The sequence below is a fragment of the Pan paniscus genome, chromosome 10, assembly GCF_029289425.2.
Source record: "Pan paniscus chromosome 10, NHGRI_mPanPan1-v2.0_pri, whole genome shotgun sequence".
Classification (NCBI taxonomy): domain Eukaryota; kingdom Metazoa; phylum Chordata; class Mammalia; order Primates; family Hominidae; genus Pan; species Pan paniscus.
The window spans coordinates 124,616,957-124,639,973 of record NC_073259.2 but is presented as its reverse complement, the minus strand read 5'-3'; the positions used below and the strand labels follow the sequence as shown (position 1 = coordinate 124,639,973).

Here is a 23,017-nt window from a genome sequence, read left to right as displayed (position 1 = left end):
TGCCCAGCTGACTTTCGTATTTTTACAGAAACGGGGTTTCACCATATTGGCCAGGCTGGTCTTGAACTCCTGACCTCAGGTGATCCTCCCTCCCCAGCCTCCCAAAGTGCTGGAATTACAGGTATGAGCCACCATTCCGGGCTGGATTCATTTGTTATCATTCACGGTTTCTGTAGAATAAAGATTCATAAGCAGCTTGACTGGACAATTCTAGCTCAGGATATCACATGTGGCTACCATTGGGGTCACCTAGAAGGCTTCTTCACACTCAAGTCTGGTGTATGGATCAGGAAGACCTGTGGAGCTGGTGGCCAGAAGTGCTGGTTCCTTGGGCGTCTCTTTCTCTATCTCGATGTGGTTTCTCCATGTGATCTCTCCATTGTGGTGGCTTCAGGGAACCAGATTTGTTTCTTTGTTTTTTTGTGCTTTTTGAGACTGAGACTCACTCTATTGCCCAGGCTGGAGTGCAGTGGCACAATCTCAGCTCACTGCAACCTCCGCCTCCTGGGTTCAAGCGATTCTGTGCCTCAGCCTCCCAAGTAGCTGGGATCACAGGCATGCTCCACCATGCCTGGCTAATTTTAGTAAAGACAGGGTTTTGCCATGTTGGCCAGGCTGGTCTCGAATTCCTGAGCTCAGGTGATCCATCCGCTCAGCCTCCCACAGTGCTGGGATTACAGGCGTGAGCCACCATGCCTGGCCTAGAATCATACTTCTTATGTGATGATCACAGCACCCAAAGCGTGTGTCCTGAGAGAATGAGAGAGGGCCAGGTGGAAGCCATATTACCTTCTCTGAGCTATCTTTGGAAGGATACGTGTGCCTCTTCCACTTTATTCTATTGGTTGAAACAGTCATAGAGGCCAACCCAGGTTGAAGGGAAGGGGAAATAGACTCCACCTCTCATGGGGAATAGAAAGTTCTGGAAGACCATGAGGGACTGAATATATTGCAATGGGTCATGTCTACCCATTATGTATTTCTGGTTATGATTACTCTGATGGTTGTAGACTGAAATGTGTAAACTAAAACAATAAATCTAGGATATGACATGGGAGGATATCCTTATGTCCTCAGGATGGGGAAACATTTCTAAGACAGGACATGAAAATACTAACCATAGGCTGGGCGCAGTGGCTCACGCCTGTAATTCTAGCACTTTGGGAGGCCGAGGCAGGCAGATCACCTGAGGTCAGGAGTTTGAGGCCAGCCTGGCCAACATGGTGAAACCCCATCTCTACTAACAACACAAAAATTAGCCAGGCATGATGGTGCACTCCTGTAGTCCCAGCTACTCAGGAGCCTGAGGCATGAGAATCGCTTGAACCCAGGAAGCGGAGGTTGCAGTGAGCCAAGATTATGCCACTGCACTTCAACCTGGGTGACTAAGACAGACTCTATCAAAAAAAAAAAAAAAAAAAAAAGGAAAGAAAAAGAAAAAAATACTAACCATAAAGAAAACAGCTGGCTGGGTGCAGTGGCTCATGCCTGTAATCCCAGCAATTTGGGAGGCTGAGGTAGGCAGATTGCTTGAGGCCAGGAGTTTGAGACCAGTCTGGGCAACATGGAGAAACCCCATCTCTACAGAAAAAAATACAAAAATTAGCGGAGTGTGGTGGCAGTGCACCTGCCTGTGGCCCCAGCTACTTGGGAGGCTGAGACGGGAGGATGGCTTGAGTCCAGGAGGCAGAGGTTGCAGTGAGCTGAGATCACACCACTGCACTCCAGCCTGGACGATGGAGCAGGAGCCTGTTGAAGGAAGTAAGGAAGGAAGGTAGGGAGGGAGGGAGAGAGGGAGGAAGAGAAGAGAGGAGAGAGAAAGAAAGAAAGAGAGAAAGAGGAAAGAAGAAAGAAAGAAAAAGAAAGAAAGAGAGAGAAAGAGAAGAAAGAAAGAAGAAAGAAACAAAGAAAGAAAGAAAGGAGGGAGGGAGGGAGGGAAGGAAGGGCAAACAGTTGATCAATTGGACTTCATTAAAATTAAGAACTTCTGTTCATCAAAATATCCCATTAGAGAACAAAAATGCAAACCACAGAATGGGAGAAGATAGTCGAACTAAAGATATCAAGCAGAGGATTCATATTCAGAATATTTAAAAAGGATGCCTGCAAATTAATAAGAAAAAAATGCAATTAAAAAATAATTGGCAAAACACACAAGCTTTTTACAAAAGAGAAATCCAAATGGCCAATAAACCTGTCAAAAAGGAGTCAATATCATTAGTCAATTAAATGCAATTAAAACCACAGTGAGATTTTTACATATGTAAATAAAACTTAGCTAAGATTTCTGCACCTTACTATATATAAATTTTACACTTACACATGTAAAAATGGCTAAGTTTACAGGAAAAAAAAAAAGAAAAGAAAACCTGTTAATACCAAGTGTTGTTAATGCTTAGAGAAGCTGAGACCCTTGTATACAGATGGTGGGAGTCTAAATTAGTACAACCACTTCAGAAAATTGTTTAGTAGCATTTCCTAAAGCTGAACATAAGCATACACACTCCAAGAATATGCCTAGTAGTGATGTGTAAATATGGGTCCAAAGATATGTTCAAGAATGTTCATAGTGGCATTATTGATAATAGCCTCAAACTAGAAATCACCCAAATATTATCATAGTGGAAAAGATAAGTAAAGTGTGGCATATTTGTTCAATGCTATAAATGCAACACTGCATGTGGCATTATGCAATATAGCCTGAAGTTGGACAAACCCATACAATCACACATACACTCACTAACATGCCACTGAGTGAAAGAACGAGCTATATGATTTCATTTACATAAGGTTAAAAACTAATGAAAACAAATGTGGAGGCTCTAAGTCTAATCTGCGGTTAGCTTTGGCAGTGGTGATGGGGATGACTCGGAGGCGCAGGAGGAACACTTTTGGGATTGGGTAACATTGTATATCTTCATCTGGGTGCCACTTACAAAGAGGTGTTCCCTTCTTAAAAATTATTTGTATACTTTTATTGTATGCACATTACATATACTTCTATTTAAAATTACATATACTTCCATTTGTTTCTTTTTGTTGTTGTTGTTGTTTTGTGTTTTTGTTGTTGTTGTTGTTGTTGTTTTTTGAGACAGAGTTTTATTCTTGCCGACCAGGCTGGACTGCTATGCCAGGATCTTGGCTCACTGCAACCTCCACTTCCCACGTTCAAACGATTCTCCTGCTTCAGCCTCCCGAGCAGCTGGGACTACAGGCACTCGCCACAATGCCCAGCTAATTTTTGTATTTTTAGTAGAGATGGGGTTTCACCATGTTGGTAAGTCTGGTCTCGAACTCCTGACCTCAGGTGATCCACCCACCTCGGCCTCCCAAAGTGCTGGGATTACAGGCATGAGCCACCTCACTCGGCCTTAGAAGTTTGCTTCTAAAAGATCGTTATGCCCATGTTCTATACCAGTGGTCGGCAGACTATAGCCCCGGGTCAAATCTGGCCAGCTACTTCTCTTATAAATAAAATTGTATTGGAACACAGCCATCCTCATTCACTTACACATTGTGTAAGGCAATTTTTTTTTTTTAGAATGCAAAGTATTTTATTTTTAAACTTTTAAAATTTGAAAACAAGCTAGCCTACATTAAATAATATAGTTTCCAAAGCTGAATGTGCTCACTTGGAGCTCAGTTTTTCTGCTTGAAACACAAACACAACTTCCTAACACTCCTAGGTGGGAACACTACTGTTTGATGATCTGTGATTCGATGAACTGATCGATCTCAGTTGGTAACATCCCTTTTTTTTTCCTTGGTAAGGGTTTAAAAAATTCTAGAAGAGATGCATTTTTTCTGGTTTTACACTGACAATGTCATCCCGAACGTCTCCTGGGAGGCATAGACCATGTACAGGAATCCATCTTCATCTTTCTCACTCTCATACACCTCTGAGATTGGTGTGGAGACGCTGACCATGCTGTGTCCGTTCACCAACAGGAAGAAGGCCTGATTAGCATTGAGCTGTAAGCGCCTTCTAATTATCTTGATGAGCTCACTCATGTTGACATGGTCAGGTACAAGGAACTTTGTTTTATCCAGAACAGGAAGCTGCCTCTCACCCTTGTATCGTTCTATTATCACCGGGATTTTGGTTGGATGCTGCTCTCGAATAAGTCGGACATCTTCTACTCTTTGTTCGAAGGTGCGCCGCTGCTTGAAGGTCTTCTCCGACGGCATGGTGTGGGGATCTGGGCGGCTGCGGCAACGACGTGAGGGTCCCGGCGGCTCCTGGGGGCGGCGGCTGCTGCGGTGGCGAATCCGACTCTGGCCGTGTAAGGCTATTTTTGCACAATAACAACAGAGCTGAGTAGTTGTGGCAGAAACTGTATATGTTACAGCCACACACCATCATATATTTACTATCTGTTCTTTTACAGAAAACATCTGCTGACACCTGTTCTATAGTACATTATTTTGGGGTCTTATTCAAGCCTTTGGCATGTATTAGAGAAGAGTCAAGACTGTTTTTCAAGGGAAATCTTGGCTTTATTGAAAAGCACTCCTTCAACTTAACTCTATGCCTAACTGGGGTGCCTTCTATTAAGACACAAACCTCAGCTGGGTCTCTAAGACTTAGTTCCAGGAAGGCAGGCCCACCCTGCCTTTGAGTGATTGTCAAAGTAATATGATTTGCTTTGAATTTTTACCCCTAATTCTGTTTTTAAAGATACTGATCATTTGAATTATGAAAGTCATGTATATCTTTTGTAGCAATTCAAACAATAAAGAATTATCTAAAATAAAGTTAATAGCTGCTCCACTGCTCTCCAATGCAACTCCCTGATTCATTCACTGCTAAGAATTTGATATAAATGTTTCCTTCCTGTTTTCTTCATTTACAAAAACATATAGAAACTCCCTTTCAGAGTTTGACTTTTTTTCTTCTTTATTTTTTAAATAAAAATTGAATAATATTTGCTTGCTTTTTTTTTTTTTTGAGACTGAGTTTCGCTGTTGTTGCCCAGGCTGGAGTGCAATGGCACCATCTTGGCTCACCGCAACCTCCGCCTTCTGGGTTGGAGCGATTCTCCTTCCTCAGTCTCCTGAGTGGCTAGGATTACAGGCATGCACCAGCAAGCCTGGATAATTTTTGTATTTTTAGTAGAGACGGGGTTTCTCCATGTTGGTCAGGCTGGTCTTGAACTCCTGGGCCTCCCAAAGTGTTGGGATCACAGATGTGAGCCACTGCGCCCGCCGACATTTGCCTTTTTAATATTTAACAAGGTGTTGCAGGGCTATCTCCCAGCCACTATGTTCAGATGTATTATATTTAAATATATAGGCCTGTAATCCCAACACTTTGGGAGGCTCAGGCTGGTGGATCACTTGAGGTCAGGAGTTCAAGACCAGCCTGGCCAACATAGCAAAACTCTGTCTCTACTAAAAATAGAAAAATACTAAAAATTACTAAAATTAAAAAATACAAAAATGTGTATATGTTTGTATGCTTTTTTTTTTTTTTTTTTTTTTTTTTGAGACAGGGTCTCGCTCTGTCCCCCACGCTGGAGCACAGCGGCACGATCATAGCTCACTGCAACCTTGACCTCCTGGACTCAAGCAATCCTCCTACCTCAGCCTCCCAAATAGCTGGGACCACAGGGGCACGCCACCACACCCAGCTATTTTTTTTTTATTTTTATTTTTTGTAGAAGTGGAGTTTTGCCATATTGCCCAGGTTGCTCTTGAATTCCTGGGCTCAAGAGATCTGCCCACCTCGGCCTCCTTATGTGCTAGATTGCAGGTGTGAGCCTCTGCGACAGCCTATTTTGTAATTTTTAATACCTGCACTGTTTTTCTTAATATAAATATATCATGACTTGCTCAACCATGTTTTTGTTAATGTACATTCAGACTGCTTCCAGGTTTTTTTTTTTTTAACTATTACAAACGATACTGCAATAAATTTCTTTATAGATTTATGTCTTTGTATACTGACATTTTCATCTCTGGTGGATATATTCTCAGAAATAGGAGTCCTGGGCCACAGCTTAAATTTTCAAAAATACCAAGTTGATTTTCCACCACGTTATAATAATTTACAGACCTCCCCCAATGGTGTTCAAAGGAACTGGATTTCTTACACCCTCACGAGCTCTGGATGTTACACATATGTTCCATTTTTGCCAATCTGATGGGTAAAAAATAGTATCTCATTGTTCTCATTTGCATTTGCCTGACAAGTGAGGCTGAGCATCTTTTCATATGCTCGTTGGCCATTTGCATTTCTACTTCTGTGAAAGCTGCAGCCTTGCCCATGTTTTGCCTGGGCTATTGGTCTTTTTATTTTGTAAGATTGTCTTATAAATTAAGGATATCAGCTGGGCGCAGTGGCTCATGCCAGAACTTTGGGCAGCCAAGGCGAGTGGATCACTTGAAATCAGGAATTTGAGACCAGCCTGGCCAACATGGTGAAACCCCATCTCTACTAAAAACACAAAAATTAGCCAGGTGTGGTGGCGCACACCTGTAATCCCAGATACTTGGGAGGCTGGGGCAGGAGAATTGCTTGAATCCAGGAGGCAGAGGTTGCAGTGAGCCGAGATCACGCCACTGCACTCTAGCCTGGGCGACAGAGCGACTCCGTCTCAAAAAAATAATAAAAGAAAAAGAAAAAGGAAGACGATATTAATCCTTTATGAATTATATAGTTGCAAATCTTTTATTTGTTTATGCTGTTTTGCCATGGTTCTGCTTTTAATCTAAAATAATTAAATTTCTGCCCCCAGGTTCTTGCTAAGAATATAACTAAGATCGTTTGCCTTACCAGAATCTCAGCTGTGAAAAATAATGTATATGGAGCTCTGTTTAAAGCAGTGGCTCTCAAATATTTTCTAATTTTAAGTAACAGAAACTTTTTTTTCCTAACAAGTTTTTATGTAGAAAAAAGGATAATTCAGCTGGGCACCGTAGCTCATGCCTGTAATGCCAGTGCTTTAAGAGGTCAAGGTGGGAGGATCACCTAAGGTCAGGAGTTTGAGAACAGCCTGGACAACGTGGTGAAACGCTGTCTCTAATAAAACTACAAAAATCAGCTGGGCGTTGTGGCACGTGCTGTAGTCCCAGCTACTCAAGAGACTGAGGCAGGAGAATCGCTTGAACCCAGGAGGCAGAGGTTGCGGTGAGCCAAGATCGTGCCACTGGCCCTGGGAGACAGAACCAGACTCCAGACTGTCTCAGGAAAAACAAACAAAAAAAAATCCGCCACAATTGAATTGAGGCTGAGGGCCCAGACCTCTGCCTGCCAAGGGCCTCTCCATCCCTCCCTAGCAGCCTCTGAGATTCTGTTCTGTGGAACTTAGTTTGAGAACCATTGACCTAAAGACTCTGCAGTCCTTCTATGTACTTAATCACCGATTTCCAGTGTGTTCCACAGAATATTAAGTGGATATTAACAAGTATTCTGTGAAGAAAAGACTCTGGGATTGTTCTATGGCATGTAGAACTGAGGCATGCCTTGGCCGGGAGCCGTGGCTCACGCCTGTAATCCCAGCACTTTGGGAGGCTGAGGCGGGCGGATCAAAAGGTCAGGAGTTCGAGACCATCCTGGCTAACACGGTGAAACCCTGTCTCTACTAAAAATACAAAAAATTAGCCGGGTGTGGTGGCGGAAGCCTGTAGTCCCAGCTACTCGGGAGGCTGAGGCAGGAGAATGGTGTGGGCCTGGGAGGAGGAGCTTGCAGTGAGCTGAGATCACGCCGCCGCACTCCAGCCTGGGCGACAGAGCGAGACTCCATCTCAAAAAAAAAAGAACTGAGGCATGCCTTTCCTTTTTGGACTAGATACGTTTTGATTCTTTTGAGATGAAAATGTTAGTGTACCAGGAGACAGGAACTGGACAAAGAGTAACAGATACCCTTGATTTCCTTTCATATGCAATACCAAAACAAATAGACGATGCCCGTGCTGCTTCTGGCAATCTATCTGCTGAAGGTACAACTCTTTGGTTTTCTGATTGGCCTGAGCAAGTATCGATCATTTTGTGATCAAGGTTATGGATAATCTAAAGGTCTTGTCTGATGTCTATAGAGAGGACTCTTTTCTATTTTCTTAGCGGCAGAAATTGTGAACTCTCGGTAACATTCAATCACACCTTTCTTTTCCTTTATTTGCAATGTAAGAGGACAAGTTTCTCCCTAACCTTTTTTTTTTTTTTTTGTAATGGTCATAGCTATAGAAAACAAACAAGAAGGATGTTGTTTTCTACAGCTATGACCATTAAAAACAAACAAACAAACAAACAAACAGTTGCTTTAAGCAGGAAATTCGCGGACATTACTTTGTTTCTCTCCTGTCTTTTTAGGACAAAGGAGAGACAGTTCAGAATAACGTCCCTAAGAATAGCAGTCCGTGGCCGGGCGCAGTGGCTTACGCCTGTAATCCCAGCACTTTGGGCGGCCGAGACAGGCGGATCACGAGGTCAGGAGATCGAGACCATCCTGGCTAACACGGTGAAATCCCGTCTCTACTAAAAATACAAAACAATTAGCCGACTGTGGTGGTGGGCACCTGTAGTCCCAGCTACTCTGGAGGCTGAGGCAGGAGAATGGCGTGAACCTGGGAGGCGGAGCTTGCAATGAGCAGAAATCGCCCCACTGCACTCCAGCCTGGGCGACAGAGTGAGACTCCGTCTCAAAAAAAAAAAAAAAAAAAAAGAATAGCAGTCCCTTACTCCCATCTATTCTCACGAGAAGGAAAAATTCATTTCATGGTTTCATGGTAGGATCAGTGGACCTAGGTCGCATTTTGAGACTGCCCCAAGGTTCTTGCACAACAGTAGTCAGAGAAACCTGGCAAATGCTGGGTTTCCTTACTGCAGGACTTCTCAGAGCCTTTAAAATGCTAGTGTTTTACTGTGCACTTCCAAGAGGAAGACATGAGTGGCTTTCCCACCTTTCCTCAACCACAGAAGCCATTATGGGCAGAGCTTTTCCAAGATTGTTATTCCATAGTGTACTCTTCAGAAAAAGCTGGACTACATGGTCTTAAATATGTCCTTAGATAAAATCAGACCCTTACAGAATTGCAGCTTTAAGCCCTTTGTTTTGGCCACTTGTAGATTTTCTTGTATTGAACCTCCCTTAACCTGAATTGAGGCACATTACAGAGAATTCATTGTATAAATATGCTATCATTTTTATCACAAGGAAGTTGCAATAAAATTGCAACCGATAGAAGAACATTTCTTGTATACCTTGTTACTCACACAAACTGTGTTTTCCCAAGTGATCAGTTGCCTTACACAGGTGCTTCTCGACTTATTAATACATCCTGGTAAACCTATCATACGTTGAAAATGCATTTAATTCACCTAACCTACCAAACATCATAGCTTAGCCTAGAGTATTACTTTGTTTTCATGTGGCTGATAAAGACTTACCCAAGACTGGGTAATTTATAAAGAAAAGAGGTTCCACATGGCTGGGGAGGCCTCACAATCACGGTGGAAGGCAAAAGGCACATCTAACATGGCAGCAGGCAAGAGAGAATGAGAGCCAAGTGAAAGGGGGAACCCCTTATAAAACCATCAGATCTCGTGAGACTTACTACCACCAGAACAGTATGGGGGAAACCGCCCCCATGATTCAATTACCTCCCATTGAGTTCCCCCACAACACATAGGAATGATGGGAGCTACAATTCAAGATGAGATTTGGGTGGAGACACAGCCCAACCATATCACCTAGCCTACTTTAAACAAGCTCAGAAAACTTATATTAACCTACAGTTGGGCAAAATCATCTAACACAAAGCCTATTTTATAATAAAGTGTTGAATATCTCATGTTCATTGAATGCTGTACTAACAGCAAAAAGCAGAATGGCTGTATGGGTACTTGAAGTACACTTTCTACTGAATGCATGTTACTTTTGCACCATCATAAAGTTGAAAAATTATAAGTTGAGCCATTGTAAATTGAGGATCATCTGTATGCAACCCTGTGAACTTTAGTAATGAGGGTATTTCCCTCTTTGCCCCTTCTTCTGAGCCACTGCCAATAATGATATACAACTTTGTGGGTATGCATTTTGGGTAGTGATTTTATTATATTTTATTTTATTTTATTTTATTTTTGAGATGGAGTCTCACTCTGTCGCCAGGCTGGAGTGCAGTGGCGCGATCTCGGCTCACTGCAACCTCTGACTCCTGGGTTCAACCAATTCTCTTGTCTCAGCCTCCCAAGTAGCTGGGACTACAGGTGCGCGCCACCATGCCCAGCTAATTTTTGTGTTTTTAGTAGAGACAGGGTTTCACCATGTTGGCCAGGATGGTCTCGATCTCTTGACCTTGTGATCCGCCCACCTAGGCCTGCCAGAGTGCTGGGATTACAGGAGCGAGCCACCATGCCTGGCCTGTTATCTTTTATTTTAACATTTTTCCTAGCTTTATTTTTACTTTATCCCCATTTCTTTGATTTGCATTTTTATTTTGTTGTATTGAGTTATGTATATAAGCTCCATTCTAATTCTTTGTTGAAATGTAGTGGGACATCATGATAAAATAAACACATACCTACGTGCATATTCCAACTAGCATATATTAAATACATAGTTACATACAAGGTAGCTGCTAGGGTCTTAAGGAAATAGAGATGAACAAGTTATGGTCCTTGTCCTTGAAGGATTTACAGTTTTGCCAATGAAACAGACGTTAAGTACATTGCCACAATCCACAGGCCCAAATAACAACTACTACGTTGTGGGTTAAGTAGTAAGAGAGGTATGTTTAAAGTGCTCTGGATAAGCCAGAGAGAATGCATAGAAAGACCACATAGAGACAGGAGGAGATGCCTGAGGACCCCCAGCTATTTTAGCTCCCCACTGTTTAGGTCTCTTCAGCATCAATCTCTGGACAGCTTCTGGACAGGTGAGTGAGCAATTGTCTTAGTCTGTGTTCTGCTACTATAACAGAATATCATAGACTGGGTAATTTCTAGAGAAAAGAAATTTATAAAGAAAAGAAATTGGCCGGGCGCGGTAGTCCACACCTGTAATCCCAGTACTTTGGGAGGCCGAGGCGGGCGGATCATGAGGTCAGGAGATCGAGACTATCCTGGCTAACACCGTGAAATCCCATCTCTACTAAAAAAAATACAAAAAGTTAGCCAGGCATGGTGGCGGGTGCCTGTAGTCCCAGGTACGCAGGAGGCTGAGGCAGGAGAATGGCGTGAACCCAGGAGGCGAAGCTTGCAGTGAGCGGAGATGTGCCACTGCACTCCAGCCTGGGAGACAGAGCGAGATTCTGTCTCAAAAAAAAAAAAAAAAAAAAAAAAAGAAAAGAAATTTATTTCTTACAGTTCTAGAGGCTGGGAAGTCCAATATCAAGGTGCCAGTGTCTGGCAAGGGCCTTCCTGCTGCATCATAACATGGTGGAGGGCATCACATGATGAAAGGGCAAGAATATGTGTGTCAGCTCAGGCCTCTCCTCCTCTGCTCATAAAGCCACCAGTCCCATCATGGGGGCTGCACCCTGATGACTTTATCTAATCCTAATTACCTCCTAAAGGCCCCACATCCAAATACCATCAACATATGAACTTGGAGATCTAAGTTTCCAGTACATGAAATTTGGGGGACACATTCAAACCATGCAGTAATCCTTCAGGTGATTCCAGCCCCAGCCTGAAGTGGAGCCAGAGGGCATCCCCCAAGCTCTGCACAAATTACAGACTTGTGAATAAAGTACATATTGTTTTAAGCTAAAAACTGAAAAGATTTTTAAAAGTGCTATGAGGACCCAGTGAAGGAGCAAATAAGTCTGCAGGGCAGAGAGACAGGAAGAAGAGTGGGAAAAGCTCCAGAGATTGTTAGGCTGTGGCCACATGTGAGGTTCAGGGCATTTGCTCACTTGAAAAGATATGCCAAATTGTGTGTACGTGTCTGTGCATTCTTTTTTTTGAGAAAAGGGCCTGTTACTCTCAGCAGATTCTCAGAGATGTTCATAATCCACAAAAGGGTCGCATCTATTGCCTTGAAAGGATCAGAGACAATTGCCAGGACGACAAAGAATGGAAAAAGAGGTGCAAAGCTATCAAGGCATTGGAGTCTGGTTTGGCAAAAACATAGGTTAGGCCTGACTGGAGATTCACATTCACTCACTTAAATCATTCTTTCGTTCAACAAATAATTTACTGAACACCTACTGCAGATCAGGCATTGTGCTGGGCATCTGAAATACAATGGGGAACATGATCATTTGTCCTTTTCAAGACCTCTCAGGCTCCAGACACTTCCCCAGAAGGTTTTCCTAATCCCCAAATCCCTTCCCACTGTCCTATAAAATGAGTCTGTCATTCCTCCTCTAAGTGTTTTGGGTTCCATTTTCTTCTCTCCTGGCAACCAAAACCCTTAGAGGGTTTACATATATATATATATTTATTTATTTTTTTTTAGACAGAGTCTCACTCTGTCACCCAGGCTGGAGTGCAGTGACACAATCTCGGCTCACTGCAAACTCCACCTCTGGGGTTCAAGCAATTCTCCTGCCTCAACCTCCTGAGTAGCTGGGATTACAGGCATGTGCCACCACACCTGGCTGATTTTTGTATTTTTAGTAGAGACGTGGAGTCATCATGTTGGCCAGGCTGGTCTCAAATTCCTGACCTCAAGTGATCCACCCACGTCGGCCTCCCAAAGTACTGGGACTACAGGCGTGAGCCATCGTGCCTGGCCAAAAAAAAAAAAAAAAAAAAAAAGATTTGCAAAGCAGTCAACAAGATATAAGTGACTAAAACCCTCCCAGGAATTAATTTTATAACCTCATTTTGGTCTTTTCTCAATCAGCATGAAATTACCATGATTTCTTTCTTGAGAAAGAAATAAATCCCCTCAAGGAATAAAAAGACTTCTTTCTAAGTTGAGAACCTGAGGGTGGACATAGCTAAAATGTAAAGCTGGAGAAAGGAGTTAGCCATGGGATAGGAGGTGCTTTTACTTGCCTGTAATTTCAATTTGAATCTTGGTGGTGTGCAAACAGCATCTCTCAGCACTCTAAATCTCCAAAAACCCAGGCACCTTTGAAGACATGAATTAGCCAAAGAGCTAACTTGCTTTCCTTACCTCCTTTGTCCTTTCCCCTCCCTCTCCCTTCTCTCCCTTTCCGTTTCTCTTGCTTTCAAAATTATTCTCAAGGCATACAGAAAAGTTTTATCCTGCAGTTTTGAACTCAATTCTTTTTTTTTTTTTTGAGACAGAGTCTCACTCTGTGGCCCAGACTGGAATGCAGTGGCACGATCTTGGCTCTCTGCAACCTCTACCTCCTGGATTCAAGCAATTTTCCTGCCTCCGCCTCCTGAGTAGCTGGGACTACATGTGCCCACCACCACACCCAGCATATTTTTGTATTTTAGTAGAGACAGGGTTTCACCATGTTGTCCAGGCTGGTCTCGAACTCCTGACCTCAGGTGATCTGCCCGACTTGGTCTCCTAAAGTGCTTGGATTACAGGCATGAGTGACCACACCTGGCCTCAATTCTTGTTTTTGTTTTTTTTTTTAATCACTGACTCACAGTTCCATGTACTGTATCTCAGATTTTTCATCTCTGAAATGGGTATGATCATACAAGAAAACAACATTTGTGGATATTTTAAGGATTTGGGGTGTTTTGTTTTGTAGAGGTTACACACACACACACACACACATCTGATTAGCCTCTAGGCAGAGTGGGGACACAGAAACTTCCTCACAATAATCTAAGCAGAGAACATCTTCTTCCTTTACCTGCTGGTGCATTTGTCAATATATTTGGTTGAATTAATCTGCTTAATAATCTAGCCTGCAGCTACCTCAGACTCACTCTTGAAACACAAAACACAACCTTCTCTTTCAGGCAAGGTGCTTCCAACTCCTGGTAGTTATGAGTAGTGGGAAAAGAAGAAATGCATTTTGCTGCATGTTTTGTTCCCAGGACACAGGTTCAAGCTTGCCCTTCACCCCCAAGCAAGTTTTATTCTCTGGAAGTCTTCCTTGAACATTGGCAGGCTCAGAGAATCTCTGTTCTCGATGAGCTATAAACTGGCATTTCTGGCCTGATGAGAAGTTTGTTATTGTCTAGATGTTGCTCATAAAATGGATTTGTTGTGGAGAAAGTCTGTCTGTGTTGGAGGGGAAGGCAGAGATGTCAGGGGAAAGAACGAATTCATGCAGCCTTGTGGTGAAATAGCAAAAAGAAACCCCAAGGCTCTGAGTTCAAAAGCCAACCCTACTTAAAGATTTTGTGCTTTTGTAAATATTGCTTTCATAAATATTTTGTAATGTGTCTCTGTTGTTTTTGCCTGCCAAGGGGCCAATCTCCTTGCTTCTGGAAGGAGCATCCCAGTTTTGCTTTGGAATCTGTCCTCCCACCATCGTATATCATCTTGATAGAATCATTAACCAAAGTGTCTTGCCCTCCTCTGGCCAAGAGGTAAGCCCATGACTGTGACTAGGCCATATATCTCCTCCCAGAAATTTGAGTCTTGAAGGACCCCATGGGCATGGAGCTAATTTGTCCAGTCATCTATGTCCTGAAGAGACTGTTTCTTAGTTCTCCCGTGATATGGTTTGGCTCTGTGTCCCCACCCAAATCCCATCTTGAATTATACTCCCATAATTCCCACATGTTGTGGGAGGGACCCAGAGGGAGATAATTGAATCATGGGGGCAGCTCCCCCATACTGTTCTTGTGGTAGTGAATAAGATGTGTGAATGAGATCTGATGTTTTGATAAGGGGAAATCTGTTTCGCTTCATTTCTCATTCTCTCTCTTTGCCTGCCTCCATCCATGTAAGACATGACTTGCTCCTCATTGCCTTCCACCATGATTGTGAGGCCTCCACATCCATGTGGAACTGTAAGTCCATTAAACCTCTTTCTTTTGTAAATTGCACAGTCTCGAGTATGTCTTTATCAGCAGTGTGAAAACAGACTAAGACACCCTGGATCTCCAGAGTTTCTGTGGTCTCTGTCCCTTTTGAGGACTATTCTTTGGCTATTACCTCTTTTTGGTGAATTCCCCTAGGCCCTTCCAATATGTTCCTTTTTTAAAATTTTTCTTTCTTAAATTATCAGGGTGAACTTCTTCTGATTCTGGCCATGATGAAGGAATTGGTACCAAAGTTGTTTTCCAGCTGTACACAACTGGAAAGCCAGACCAAAGATATAAAACAATTGTTTTTCAGAGATTGGGCCACAGGTAGTGTAGAACTATGAGGCCTGAAAGAAGGGATGCAAATCAAGTGAGCCCAGTGATCACCCTGGCTTTCTGCCTGGAAGAGCTTTTTAGATTGCAGCACAGGGAGGAGGATCCCATGCAGAGCACAGTGGCCTCTCTGAGTTGAAGAGAGAGATTATAATATACGGAGGTTGAAAAGGCTGAAATTTGTGAGGCAAAGTCCCAGGCAAGATGGTGTTATATGGACACATAGTGCCAGAAATCTGCACAGGGGACCACTTGAGTCACTGGCTAAATACTAAGTTGCTCAGATATTGGGTAAAATGATACAAGACTGTCAAGGAACTGCTATTGGAGAGGTATAAGCTGAATAATTCCAAGAGCTCTCATGGGACTGGGGGACATTCAAATCTTAGCAAGCCAGAATGGGAATAATTTGTTGAACATCCAAGGCATTCATTAGAGACCACTGTGAGGCTACACCTTTCTTGTAGGCCTAAGCCAGCTTTAGATAAGAAGCTTCTCTAGAGCCACTGCAATAAAGCTTAAAAAAAAGCCTTAAAAAAAAAAAAATCAAGCTGGTCAATGCGTAACTCAATTGCCTCCCAAAACAAACATCAAAGGAAAATAACAAAACCCAGGCATTCAGCTGCACAGCATCTACATTGTCTAGCATCCAATGAAAACTTACTAGACATCTAGAGAAGCAGGAAAATGTGACCCATTATCATGAAAAATACCAGTCAATATAAACAGACCCCAAATGACAAAGATGATGTAATTAACTGACAAAGATTTTAAAAGTTATTATAAATATGTTCATAGATCTAAAGAATATAAACATAGTGAAAAGTGGAAGCTATAAAAAAGAACCAAATGTATCTTCTGGAGATAAAAAATACAATACCTAACATAAAAATTTGCTGGGTGTGGTGGCATGCACCTTTAGTCCCAGCTACTTTGGAGGCTGAGGTGGGAGAATTGCTTGAACCCAGGAGTTTGGGGCCAGCCTGGGCAACACAGCAAGATCCCATTTGTTAAAAAATAAAATAATAATTTACTAGATGAGTTTAACAGCATATTAAAGACTGCAGAAGAAAAAAATCAGCAAATCCAATGACATAATAATAGAAGTTATTCACATTAAAGAACCAGGAGAAACAAGGGCCAAAAAAATAATCAGAGTGTCAGGGGCCTATGGAACAATAACAGAAGATCTATCCTACGAATAATTGCAGTTCCAGGAGGAGACGATGAAAATAAAACCCTGAAATAATAATGGCTAAAAATGTTCCAAATTTGATAAAAACTATAAAGTTACAGATCCAAGAAGCTCAGCAAAGCCCAGGCAAGATAAACACAAAGAAAAGAACATCAAGGCACATCTTAATCAAATTGTTTAAAACCAGCAATAAAGACAAAAATCTTAAAAGCAGCCAAGGTAAAAATACATATTACATACAAAGAACCAAGATAAGAATTATCACTGATTTCTCCTTAGAAACAATGCGACACAGAAGACAATGGAATAACACCCTTAATGCATTACATTTGAAAACAAAAACAAAACTGTCAACCAAAAGTCTGTGTCCAGTGAAAATATATTTTTCAAATGAAGGTGAAAGAATGTTTTACTGACAAAAAGTGGTAGAATTTATTACCGGTAGACCTACACCATATGAAATATTAAAAGAAGTTCTTTACCAGGTGTGGTGGCTCATGCCTGTAATCCCAGCACTTTGGGAGGCCGAGGTGGGCAGATCACCTGAGGTTAGGAGTTTGATATCAGCCTGACCGACATGGAGAAACCCCGTACTAAAAAAATACAAAATTAACCAGGCATGGTGGTGCAGGCCTATAATCCCAGCTACTCGGGAGGCTGAGGCAGAAGAATCGCTTAAACCTAGGAGGCAGAGGTTGTGGTAAGCCGAGATCGTGCCATTGCACTCTAGCCTGGATAACAAGAGCGAAACTCCATCTCAAAAAAATAAATAAATAAAATAAAGTTCTTTTTTGGGCTGAGCAAAAATAATACAGGGTGAAAACTCAGATTTATTTAAGAAATGAAGAATGCCAGAAATCATAAATAAGTGAGTAGATATAAAATGCTTCTGTATCTTTGAAATTTTTTCAAGTTTTGCCGAGTCAGACTTTCTAGGTGTTTTACAATCCAGAATCAAGACACAGAAACAAGGAACTATATAGTATTTCAGATACCAGCTCATCTCTGAAGCAACTGTGAGAAAATGCCAACATCTGTCAGTTATGGAGAGCAAATACATGGTTAATTGTCATAGTCACTTTTGTAATCGGCTATACATTTGAAAGTTTAAAAAATACCAACTCTTTTATGGTACAGATTGGCTACTCAAAGCCTTGAGATTTATGTGACTTTCCCAAGGCATGCACCAAGCACATCATCGTTCTACCTTCCCAGGGCTACATGGATCAGACGACACCCCTGGACTTACTAGTGATTTTATGCAAGTGATTAAGTTACTCTAAGCCTCAGTTTCTTCTCATGAAATAGGGATAAGAGGTCTACCTCCTGCTCAGATTATCACATAAGATACTGCATGAGTCAGGATGCCTTTGTTTACAAGTGATCAACTCAAACTGTCTTAAACATAAAGAAGATTTATTGTTTCACGGAACTTGCGAGTTTGGAGCTACAGATGGTTTCAGGCACAGGTGGATCCAGGGATACAAATATTGTTGTCAGGACTCTCCCACTATCCTTTATCTCTGCTTTCTGGGGTTTTGGCATCGGTCTCAAGCAGCCTCTCCCTAGGTAGCAGCAGAGATGCTCCACACTCATATCCCACCACATAGTGGAACCAAGAGAAAGTGAATTTCTTTTCCCTACGAGTTTCGGCAACTATTTGCTCTGATGGACCCACTTTGGATCACATTCCCATCCCTGAACTGAGCTGAGTCTGACTGGTCAGGTCTGGGTGATATACCCTCTCCTGGAATGAGGGGGTGGAAGAGAGATGGTCTCCCGAAGGCAAGCCAGGATGCTGAAGCAAAAGATAGTGTCATAGATGCTGACAGGGAAAAACAATAGCCTTACTACACTTGTGTAAAGCACTGGACAATAAGAAGCACAGAGTCCAGCCTCGTTCAAGAACAGCTTTGCATGTACTTGCTCCATCCTTACAACAACTGTGTAAGGGAAGTTTTCTAATTATCTCCATTGGACAGATGAGGAGACAGAGGCCCAGGGAGGGTAAATACCTTACCCCAGGCCACACAGCTAGTAAGGGGCAGAACCAGGATCCAGCTGCCTCAGTGAATGGCTAATGGCTGCTGGTTAATGAGGTCACACTCCTGGCCTGTGGCCAAGACTTATCTACAACCAGGGACCCTCGACTCCTCCCTTAGTCTCGGGAGTCCTCAAGGCCCCATCCTGCTTCCTGATCGTTACGAAGTCTGGGGAAAGGGAAACTCGGTGTCCACGCAAACAAGATGCTGTGAATGTTTTCAGCCCAGACAAGGGGAAGGAGATGGCCAGGGGAGGACCTGGTAAACAGAAGCCCGGGGTGGCTCTGTTAGTTTCTTATGAGTGCCCTAATATCCTTGGTTTGTAGCTGCAAAACTCCAATCCTCACTTCCAAGTTCCCCTGGGACTTCCTCTCTGTGTGTCTAATCTACCCATCTACCTCTGCCACACTCTTTTTTTTTTTTATTTTGAGACAGGGTCTCACTTGGTCACCTAGGCTGGAGTACAGTGGTGCCATCATAGCTCACTGCAGCCTCGAACTTCTGGGCTCAAGAGATCCTCCTGTCTCAGCCTCACAAGTAGCTGGGACCACAGGCACACACCACTGTCCCCCACAGCTTTTTTTCTGAGATGGAGTCGTGCTCTGTTGCCCAAGCTGGAGTACAGTGGCACGATCTCAGCTCACTGCAACCTCTGCTTCCCGGATTCAAGTGATTCTTGTGTCTCAGCCTCCCAAGTAGCGGGGACTACAGGCATACACTACCATGCCCAGCTAATTTTTGTATTTTTAGTACAGATGGGGTTAAGCCATATTGGGCAAGCTGGTCTTGAACTCCTGGCCTCAAGTGACCTGCCCACCTTGGACTCCCAAGGTGCTGGGATTAGAGGTGTAAGCCACTATGCCCAGCCTTTTTTTTTTTTTTTTAACTATTTGTAGAAACAGGGTCTCCCTATGTTGCCCAAGCTGGATCTGCCTTGCTTTTATAAGGATACCTGTCATTGGATTTGAGGTCCACCCAGGTAGTCTAGGATGATTCAATCTTGAGATCCTAAAATTAATTTACACCTGCAAAGATCCTTTCTCCATTAAGGTCACAATCACAGGTGCTGGAGCACATTAGACTGTGGACATATCTTTTCTTTTTTTGGTGGAGGTGTGACTGGGAAGACACTATTAAACCCACTACAGTGTAAAAGTAGGCCAGATGTGATGGCTCAAACCTGTAATCCCAAGACTTTGGGAGGCCGAGGTGGGCGGATCACTTGAGGTCAGGAGTTGGAGACCAGCCTGGCCAACATGGCGAAACCTCGTCTCTACTAAAAATACAAAAATTAGCTGGGCATGGTGGTGCACCTGTAATCCCAGCTACTCGGAAGGCTGAGGCAGGAGAATCGCTTGAACCCAGGAGGCAGAGGTTGCAGCGAGCCGAGATCGCGCCACTGCATTCCAGCCTGGGCGACAGAGGAAGACTCTCTCTCTCTCTCTCTCTCTCTCTCTCTCTCTCTCTCTCTATATATATATATATATATATATATATATGCAGCCAAACTTAGCTTTATTTCAGAGCCGTTGCTGGGCCTGGGAGTGGAGAGAGATCAGGAGAGCGCCACCAGCTTGGATCGGTTAGTGAGCTGCGGTGGTTTTTTTTTTTTTTTTCTTGACAGTGTCTCCTATTGTTTTGTATTTCTCTTTTGTTTTGAGGTTTTCTGCCATCTTTTCTGGAAGGTGCATGATGCTCAGCTCTGTGGTTATTTTTGCCCAACAGCTGTGTTTCCGGTGAGCGGCTGTGGGATTCTTCTGACTCAGCAAAACTGGAGCAGTAACCGTCAAGAAGCCATTCAAGCAAGGCTAGAAATAAAGAAGCTGTTTCTTCCCCGTCCCCTCCTCCTCCTCTCACTTCCCTCCCCATGGGTACCTTTTGAAAGTCTCACAAAGCACTTTGAAAAAACTACTTGGACCAGTATGCTGGAGGGTTGACTGAAGGTGGCCCCTCCGCTGGGCTTTAAGCAAACAGATAAATTCTGGAAAGGACTCTGCCCTGCCAGCCTGGCTGTGGCCTTCGGAAGGCCCCTCCCAACATGCCCTCACCCGCCGATCACATGGACTGTGTCTTACAAGTTTCCCACAGGTCTGACTAGTGAAAGCAGAGGCTGTGGGGACTTTTGTGGTTTTTCTAGGGTGTGGCCCCACTTTGCCTTCACCAGGCCTGAGTATCTATGCCGTGCAGCTTGCCTGCTTCTCAAAGGTCATGATTTCCACCCTGGGGCTGGGAGGCAGCTACAAATTCCTACCCGCTGGCACAGGATCTGGCCCTGCACTCCCGAGAGGTGGCTGGGAGCCTTGCGGAGGCAGAGAGCGAGCAAAATGGAAAGGAATCTTCCTCCGGGAGAGCCATCTTCTGTGCATGCCGGTGCCTGCAAAAGACAGGCGAGGCGAGACAGCTGCACCTCGGGCCTCGTCGCTGTTGCTGAGAAAGAAAGGAACAAATAAATTTAGCTCCATCCTACGCATCCTTTGCAGCTGCTGATTGACCAAACAGAAAGAGGCCTCTATTTCAACCCTGGCTTCTCAGCTTTTTGCCTGATGGGGTCTGCTATCGCCCTTTACAAGGGACTTTTGAAGGAGGAAACGGGCCGTGGCCTTATTTAGCGCCTGGCCGGCTGGAGGCTGCACAGACAGGAGTTCAAGTTTAGGGTGTCTCTTTTTGCCCATCCCAAAGCAAAATGGTGGCCCGGAAACGTTTCCAAATGGGCTTCGGCTCCTGGAATTTCCAGTGTATTTATTTGGAAGCCAGAACATGGTGGGTGGAGAGATGTGTAACTGTGCCGAGGCCAGCCTATAGTTCCCGAAGCCATTAGTTTAATAGCACCATTTGTGGAAATAAAGAACTCGCTGACTGGGCTTGAAGTTAAAAGACTGGAACGAAGCACTGAGGAGGTTTCATGGGGCTCACTAGCGTGGAGAGGTCCCTGCGGGATGGGGGACAAGCTGTGTGGACTTTGAGTCAGATAGACTTGGGTTCCAGTCCTAGCTCTATCACCTAAAGGCACGTTGTCTCTGGACAAAGAGAGCCTTTGCTCTCTTTGTGAAACGTAAGTGAAATGCTAGCTGTGACATTGAACCTCTCTGAGCCTCAGTTCCTTACCTGTAAAACAGCAATGATGACACGAGGTTGTCACAAGGATTAAATGACAAAGAATACTGAACCTACATAGCCCAGCTCTTGCTGTGCCGTGTTAGTGTAGAGTGGCCCCTGTTTGACCTGCCCAGGCCCATTCTCCAAAGAAGCTGTACAGGTGAGGTGGCTCATGCCTGTAATCCCAGTACTTTGGGAGGCCAGGGTGGGTGGATTACTTGAGATCAGGAGTTCAAAACCAGCCTGGCCAACATGGTGAAGCCTCATCTCTACCAAAAATACAAAAATTAGCGGGGCACGGTGGCACATGCCTGTAGTCCCAGCTACTCAATGCCTGTAGTCCCAGCTACTCAGGAGGCTGAGGCAGGAGAATCGCTTGAACCCGGGAGGTGGAGGTTGCAGTGAGCCGAGATTGTACTACTGCCGTCTAGTATGGGTGGCAGAGTGAGACCCTGTCTCAAACAACAACAACAACACTTTAACCAGTATGCGGGAGGGCTGCTGAAGGTGGCCTCTGCTAGGCTTTACACAAGCAGATGGGTTCTGGAAAGGACTCCACCAAACCAGCCTGGCTTTGCCTTTGGAAGGCCCCTCCCAAGATGCCCCCACTCGCCACTCACATGGACTGGGACTCTGTCTTACAAGTTTCCCACAGGCCTGAGCAGTAGGTGGGAGGAATTTCTGTGGTTTTCTAGGTTGGCCACAGAATACTACTCTTCCTCTTCCCACTCTTTTTTCCATAAGATTTGGGGCTCAACTTACTCTCAAACTCTGGAAGTGAGGAGGTGGCCCAGGCCTGATCATGGGGTCTCATATGCCCCTGGCCATAGTGATTCATTTCTGGAAACATCCATGGGACTCAAGCTGGGACAATCAGAGTGAATTTCAGGAATGTTGGATGAATCTCTTAGGAGGGAGGAAATCTTTCTGCTGGATTTCTAAAAGCTCAAGTTTTACACTCAGTGCTGCCATTGGCTCTCTTTGTATAATGGAAGGAAGAGTTGTTCAGAGAATGAAGCTAACAGAGATGAAACCAAAAATGGAGAGATCACATGCTGATGACCATTTGAGCCCCTTGATCCCGCCATGCCTGAAGCCATCACCCCTTCAACTTGCTAGTTATGTGAGTCAATATGGTTCCTTTTTGGTTTGAGCTAGTCTGAATTAGGCTTTTGTCTCTTGCAGCTAGAAAAGTCCTAAGTCATACCAGCTTCATAAACCTTTGGAATCTCAATTTACCTGTGGCCTCATCCAGAACTGTGAGGCAGGCCGATGACACTCAGTGCCACCTGCAGTATTGGAGAGTCTGTGGTGAGACTCTACCTTCTGGCACGCTGATTTCCCTTAGACCCCTCTTGTGGACAGGAAGGCAAAACAATGGGAGAAGGGAAAGAGAAAAGGGGGGAAAAAAAGGGAGCGGGTTTCCTAGTAAAGTAGATTGGGCTTGAATCTCTTCTTTGTCACTCATGAGCTCTGAGACCTTAGGCAAGTGACTAA

At 43.8% G+C, this 23,017-nt stretch overlaps 1 protein-coding gene across 2 annotated transcripts; it reads right to left on the bottom strand.

Moving 5' to 3' along the window:
* Positions 1 to 3,527: 3,527 nt before the first annotated feature.
* On the bottom strand, positions 3,528 to 22,210 carry MAP1LC3B2 (microtubule associated protein 1 light chain 3 beta 2). 2 transcript variants are annotated; one of them, XM_003832422.5, is made up of 2 exons: positions 20,676 to 20,729; positions 3,528 to 4,289 (listed from the first exon to the last, which is right to left on the bottom strand). In XM_003832422.5, exon 2 carries the CDS (start codon positions 4,186 to 4,188, stop codon positions 3,811 to 3,813), a length of 378 nt encoding a protein of 125 aa, XP_003832470.3. In that variant the 5' UTR covers positions 4,189 to 4,289; positions 20,676 to 20,729; the 3' UTR covers positions 3,528 to 3,810. The 2 variants fall into 2 exon arrangements, 1 of the variants encoding a protein (XP_003832470.3); XR_004665452.3 differs by lacking the exon at positions 3,528 to 4,289 and adding an exon at positions 17,483 to 20,232 and having other exon boundaries at positions 20,676 to 22,210.
* Positions 22,211 to 23,017: the final 807 nt, after the last annotated feature.